This window comes from Simochromis diagramma, unplaced genomic scaffold (assembly GCF_900408965.1).
Source record: "Simochromis diagramma unplaced genomic scaffold, fSimDia1.1 OVJJ01000433.1, whole genome shotgun sequence".
NCBI classification, from domain to species: domain Eukaryota; kingdom Metazoa; phylum Chordata; class Actinopteri; order Cichliformes; family Cichlidae; genus Simochromis; species Simochromis diagramma.
Genome location: NW_024387031.1, coordinates 95,675 through 102,494, shown reverse-complemented (window position 1 = coordinate 102,494; position 6,820 = coordinate 95,675). Strand labels below are relative to the sequence as shown.

General features: G+C 49.8%; 1 protein-coding gene across 2 annotated transcripts; it reads left to right on the top strand.

The window, feature by feature from the left end:
• Nucleotides 1-607: 607 nt before the first annotated feature.
• Nucleotides 608-4,015, top strand: LOC120740604. 2 transcript variants are annotated; one of them, XM_040043070.1, is made up of 3 exons: nucleotides 608-1,474; nucleotides 1,582-1,941; nucleotides 2,061-4,015. In XM_040043070.1, the coding sequence occupies exons 1-3, from the start codon at nucleotides 1,426-1,428 to the stop codon at nucleotides 2,276-2,278; spliced, it is 627 nt and encodes a 208-aa protein (XP_039899004.1). In that variant the 5' UTR covers nucleotides 608-1,425; the 3' UTR covers nucleotides 2,279-4,015. The 2 variants fall into 2 exon arrangements, with proteins under 2 accessions (XP_039899004.1, XP_039899003.1); XM_040043069.1 differs by having other exon boundaries at nucleotides 2,058-4,015.
• The last annotated feature ends 2,805 nt before the right edge of the window (nucleotides 4,016-6,820 follow it).

Here is a 6,820-nt window from a genome sequence, read left to right as displayed (position 1 = left end):
CCACTTGTGTCTCATAGCGATCGTAGAAAACACATGACATAAATGATATCATGACCCTGCTCACTTGGTGAAACGCAAGGACAGGTACAGATAAACTCAGCCTGAAAACATCTAAACATGTTACTGGAGTAACAAAACAACACACTTCACTCTGATGTCAACAGACAATTTTACATCTTGTAGCTGAAAGTGTGCACAGATTAATGATCATGATTTGGATCATAGACGAACATTAACTCTTCATGTGCTGGTGAGCTGCACTGAAACTGTGGCTGGGTAGACTCTGTCAAGTGTCAAGTGTCTGTTATTGTCATTACCATGTGCAGTCGTACAGTACAGAGTGAAATGACAGCTTTCCTCCGAGACTCTGGTGCTACATATGACATATAATAGAAAAACACGGGACTACGTAAAGTGCAATGTGCAAAAAACTGAAAAGAAAACAAGACAAGACAGTGCAACACTAGACAGAACAGGGCGACACAGACACAAGACAGAGCAATGGAAATGTGCAAAGTGCTTAGTTTTGTAGACGAGTGCTTATCAGTGACGTGTATGAAGGTGTGTGTGTGTGTGTGTGTGTGTCCAGTCACTGAGTGTTCAGGAGTCTGACGGCTTGGGGGAAGAAACTGTTCCATAGTCTGGCAGTGAGGGCCCGAATGCTCCGGTACCTCTTTCCAGAAGGCAGCAGGGTGAAAAGTGTGTGTGAGGTCCTCCATAGTGCTGCTGGCATTGCAGATGGAGCGGGTGCTGAAAGTGTCCTTGGTGGAGGGAAGAGAGGCTCCAATGATCTTCTCAGCTGCTCTCACTATCCATTGTAGGGTATTGCAATCCAATATGGTGCAGTTACCACACCAGGCAGTGATGCAGCTGCTCAGGATGCTCTCGACAGTCCCTCTGTAGAAGGTGGTAAGAATGGATGATGGCAGATGGGCTTTCCTCTGCTTCTGCAGGAAGTAGACACACTGCTGGGCTTTTTTGGTTATGGAGCTGGTGTTGAGGGACCAGGAGAGGTTCTCCACCAGGTAGAGACCAAGGAATCTGGTGCTCTTGACAACCTCCACAGAGGATCTATTAATGTTAAGTGGGCAGTGATCTCTCCGTGCTCTCCTGAAGTCAACAATCATCTCTTTTGTTTTGTCCACATTCAGAGACAGGTTTTCAGCTCTGAGATGAGTTTGAATCCCTGTGATCTTGACCTCAAGTTCAGAGTCAACTTTTCTGAGATCACCTGTGATTTTCACATTTACCAGAAGTGCAGCTGCTGAGAGGCTGAGGGGTAGCCGCCAAAATACTTTAGAAGATGAGAAAGTTCATGTGAGACAAGATTCAGCTCTGTTAAGTTTTTTATACTTTTATTTAAAACATATATATGTGTGTGAAAAGGTTCTTCCTCAAATCAAATTTTATCGTCACAGGGAGAAGATGATCTGCAGGATCCTGCTGCTCATCATCCTCACCTCATGTGTCTCTGGTTCGTTTACAGCTTCACTTTATGAACTCCAAATAAAGCTCAACAACAGATTTGTTCCAGTTCTCAGTGTGTCTGCTCCTCTCTTTCCCTCTCTGTCTCCTCAACAGGATCATTTGTAATCAATGTGACACAGACCTGCTATCAGGCAGAGGAGAACCACAACATCACACTGGAGTGGACGTTCACCACCAAACCTGACAGATCCTCCAAAACTCTCAACATCCTCTGTGAACTCTGCATCAATGATAAACTCTCAGTCCTGTATCAGGTTCATGAAGGTGTTGAGGTGTCAGAGTCTCAGGATGAAAAGTTTTCAGGACGAGTCCAGAGTGACAAAGACGCCCTCAGAGAAGGACGAATCAGACTTCAACTGTCCAGACTCAGGACTGATGACTCGGGTCTGTACAGATGTGAAGTGCAGACAAATGATGGCTGCAGCTTTCAGGATTGTAAACTCAGTGTTACTGGTAAGTTGATTGAGTAGAACTTTTAAACTGAGTGTCATATTTTAGTTGAATTTTAGGATAATAAACTTTTATTTTATGAACTTTCAGGATAAAATAATATTTTCTGTCCTTTCCAGCAGCTGCTGATGAGCCCAAACATCAAACTCCAACAATGAACCCACAGACAGAGAGTCGAGGAAGAATCAGCCTCTATGCTGCACTCACACTGACAGCAGCTGCTGCAGCTCTGCTCAACACACTGAGTTTTAAAAGTCCTGAGATTTTAACTGTGGATGCTCATAGTTACAATGTGCAGTTTTCCACTTTTCCTAATGTTACTGTTTATAGTAAGTTATAGTAGCAGCATATGATGGGGAGATGAAACAAACATTGGATGAAAAACTGTTGGGTGATTTTGCATCTGAATGGAAACAGAATAACTTTGTTATTAATCCTCAGGAAAATCACCTACAGGGTGAGGAAGAGTTTTATTGCCACCGGTACAAAGGATTTCCTGTGACGGTCACTTCTGCGTTTCGGGGCGATGAGTCTTTTGCTGCGTGTGCGCCGATGGTCCATCATGGAGGCGTGCATGGGGTGGGAGGGGTTGTCCATGATACAAAGAAGCTTTTTTAGCATTCTCCTCTAAAACACCCCCTCCAGGTTCTCCAGTCTCACACCCAGGACAGACCCAGCCTTGTTAATCAGTTTGTTCAGCCTGTTGGCATCGGCTGTCTTCACCCTCCTGCCCCAGCACACAGCTGCAAAGAACACAACACTCTCCACCACAGCGTCATAGAACATGGTCAGCATTTTCCTACAAACATTAAAGGACCTGAGCCGCCTCAGTAGGAAAAGTCGACTCTGCCTTATGTTAAAGACAGCACTGGTGTTCTTGGTCCATCCAGTTTACAGTCCAAGTGTACCCCCAGGTCTCCACGTCAGCCCCTCTGATGGTGACGGGGTAGGAGGAGGAGCTTCCTAAAGTCCATGATCAGTTCCTTTGTCTTTGTGATGTTAAGTTGTAGATTTTGTAAATATGAACACTTCACTGAGTTCTTTTGATTCCTCAGAGGCATCCGATGGAGGACAAAACACTGCTCAGTTGACCATTTAACACTTTATTACTTCTAGAAGGGAGATGCGTCCTGCACGACTCGCTGCTGCGGATCTCAAAATGGTGGTGTGCCCCTAACAGTGTTATTACAGACGCTCTCTCATTCTAGTCTAAACAACAGTGTCTCAGTAACTTTCCACTAGAGATGGTCCCCTCTTATCTACATTTTCCCAGGCAAGTGTGAGCGAGAGTCTGCAGCTTTCTACTCTCCAAGGACACATGGTCTCACGCCTTTATTTTTCAGGGCTGTGTCCACTTAATACTACACTGTATAACTTTTAACACTTATTAATAAAAAAGCATAGCATTATTGAGGCACTGCAAATGATTTATTCCCAACAATTTCCAGCTGCTGTTTGTGATAAACTTGAATATTTTTCCTTCAGTTTTCTTTCAGTGAGGACACACAAATATGTATGACAGCAGGTTTTAAAACAGGAGTGCTGTAAAGTGTGCTGATGACTCTGTTATTGTTAGTCAGCTCCAGGATGATGAGAGCAGCCCAGTCCTTGATGATGCTGTTAGATGCTGTGATGAGTCCTGTCTTCATTTAAACAGACACCATCACTGATTTTAGAAAATGCACTCATACACAAGAGGTCACGTCCATTAAGGGTCAGGGTTTCCGCTTTTACACTCATTTGTGTCCAGAGCGTCTAAAATAACTGCTGTGATTTATAGTTTGCTTTTTCTGATCTTTGGAATCAGAAATTTTTGAGGACTCAGCTGTGAAACTGACTCTGATGATCTGTGAAACATTTCGATGACTCTGTCCTTGTGCGTGTTTGAGAATAAAGGGTTTCTGTTCTTTATACATAGTATCTTCTATTAATATTATAAACTACATCTGCATTATTCAAGGCAATCTTCAGGGTGCGGTCATCCTTGGTGTACACTCCTCCCACCCCATCACCACAAATCAGGTGAAGCACAAGGTCAACGCAGCTCAAAATATCAGTGGTTACTCAGCCCAGTGTGATAGCAGAGCATGAAACTCACAACAAAAGCAGTTTGTTCACATTTTTTGGTTTGTTTTCTTTTTACTGAAACTCATAAATTTGTAAGGAACACATTTTAATTTGATGTCTGCAGCACCAGCCTGGTGTCTAACAGCAAGCACTGGTTCACTCTGTGATGAAGCGACAGCATCCGCCCACCTCTGACTGTGAGTTCAGACAAGTGTGTTGTAAGCTTTCATGGAGAGTCTACCTACTTTTGATGCTGCTGCAAGATGAGAATTATTATCAGAAATAAAGTTCACCTGACTGAAAAGGTCTTAAAAACCTACCAGCATCAAACCCTCCTGCCCCTAAATGTTTCCACCTTCATCTTTTAAAAGTTAATACTGCACACATGTGCATCAGTCAGTGCACATGAGAGAAAGCAGATGAAGAATCGTGCTCAGCGACTCAGGAATAGTAGTGAATTTATGTTGAAACACAAATAACTAGATTAACAGTTGTTACATAGAATAGAATAGAATAGAATAGAATTCAACTTTATTGTCATTGCACATGCACAGGTACAGGGCAACGAAATGCAGTTTGCATCCATCCAGAAGTGCTTTAGTGATATAGATATATTACAATATATATTAGCAATAATATAGATATGTGAGTATATTACAGAAATGGGTCTATTATGGTATGTTATAATGTACACGGTATGAAGTATGTTGTGAATATTCTATAACTATAAGTATGTACAGGCTGTAGTGAGTACAAGCTATGTACAGGATATGAACAGCTGCCATGTGTCAGGCGTTGTGTGGAGGCGAGGAGGAAGGAACCCAAACGCAGGACTCGCAGGTAGGTGAAGACTGGTGACGGTTTATTATAAGGAGTGGATGAACAGAACAGAGGTAGACAATGGCTGGCTGGCTGGACGACTGAATGGCTGGCTGACTTAACTGAACTGAACGACATCATCAATGACACGACAGTGAATGGGTAGAAACAGAGGGCTTAAATACACAGACTGGTGATAATGAGAGACCGGTGAGTACACAGCTGAACATAATGAACTAATGGGAAGAGGACTGAACATAACGCACACAGACCAAGGCTAACACAATAAAACAGGAAGTGGAACAGGCAGTAGATAAACAGTGAACAAGAACTGAAAATACTGGGTCACCGACCCAGGAACCCTGACAGTACCCCCCCCGACAAAGGCCGGCACCCGACGGCCAAAAGAGAAAAAAAAACCAGAACAGGGCGGGCGGAGGGGGCCCAGGACGGAGGGACGGAGGCGACGTGGACACAGTTCGGGGGGCCGACCGTGCGGACGGCAACGGCGGCCACTCAGGCGAAGACGGTCCGGGGGCCGGCCGTGCGGAAGGCAACGGCGGCCACCCAGGCGAAGACGGTCCGGGGGCCGGCCGTGCGGAAGGCAACGGCGGCCACCCAGGCGAAGACGGTCCGGGGGCCGGCCGTGCGGAAGGCAACGGCGGCCACTCAGGCGAAGACGGTCCGGTGGCCGACCACGCCGGCGACGAGGAGAAGGCGGCCGAGGAGCAGCTGCAGGAGGCGGCACGGGAGCCGGCGGAGACTGAGGAGCAGCTGTAGGACCAGGCGAAGCAGAGGCAGAGTCTGAGGCCGGACCAGGCGAAGCAGAGGCAGAGTCTGAGGCCGGACCAGGCGAAGCAGAGGCAGAGTCTGAGGCCGGACCAGGCGAAGCAGAGGCAGAGTCTGAGGCCGGACCAGGCGAAGCAGAGGCAGAGTCTGGTGGTGGCCGGACGGGCTCCTCGGGCCCTCCAGCTGACGAGGAAGGTTGCCGGACGGGCTCCTCGGGCCCTCCAGCTGACGAGGAAGGTTGCCGGACGGGCTCCTCGGGCCCTCCAGCTGACGAGGAAGGTTGCCGGACGGGCTCCTCGGGCCCTCCAGCTGACGAGGCAGGTTGCCGGACGGGCTCCTCGGGCCCTCCAGCTGACGAGGCAGGTTGCCGGACGGGCTCCTCGGGCCCTCCAGCTGACGAGGCAGGTTGCCGGACGGGCTCCTCGGGCCCTCCAGCTGACGAGGAAGGTTGCCGGACGGGCTCCTCGGGCCCTCCAGCTGACGAGGCATGAGGCTGGTGCGGTTCCCCTGAACCCCCAGCTGACGAAGAAGGTTGCCGGACGGGCTCCTCGGGCCCTCCAGCTGACGAGGCATGAGGCTGGTGCGGTTCTCCTGAACCCCCAGCTGACGAAGAAGGTTGCCGGACGGGCTCCTCGGGCCCTCCAGCTGACGAGGCATGAGGCTGGTGCGGTTCTCCTGAACCCCCATCTGGCGGAGAAGGTTGCCGGACGGGCTCCTCGGGCCCTCCAGCTGACGAGGCATGAGGCTGGTGCGGTTCTCCTGAACCCCCATCTGGCGGAGAAGGTTGCCGGACGGGCTCCTCGGGCCCTCCAGCTGACGAGGCATGAGGCTGGTGCGGGTCTCCTGAACCCCCAGCTGACGGAGAAGGTTGCCGGACGGGCTCCTCGGGCCCTCCAGCGAAAACGGTCTCAGAACCAGTGGGCACTGGAGCCCCTGGCACACACAGGACAGGGCCAGCGGGTGCGGAAACCCCTGGCTGAGGAGCGGCCGGGCCAGCGGGTGCGGAAACCCCTGGCTGAGGAGCGGCCGGGCCAGCGGGTGCGGAAACCCCTGGCTGAGGAGCGGCCGGGCCAGCGGGTGCGGAAACCCCTGGCTGAGGAGCGGCCGGGCCAGCGGGTGCGGAAACCCCTGGCTGAGGAGCGGCCGGGCCAGCGGGTGCGGAAACCCCTGGCTGGGCAGCAGGGTAGCTCACAGCAGGCTCTGGGTA

Bases quoted from the DNA above. Each gene is read 5' to 3' on its own strand.
- LOC120740604 (XM_040043069.1), top strand. From the start codon at position 1,426: ATGATCTGCAGGATCCTGCTGCTCATCATCCTCACCTCATGTGTCTCT. The intron at 1,475-1,581 runs GTTCGTTTACAG...TCTCCTCAACAG, and splicing joins CCTCACCTCATGTGTCTCTG to GATCATTTGTAATCAATGTG. The intron at 1,942-2,057 runs GTAAGTTGATTG...TGTCCTTTCCAG, and splicing joins TTGTAAACTCAGTGTTACTG to CAGCTGCTGATGAGCCCAAA.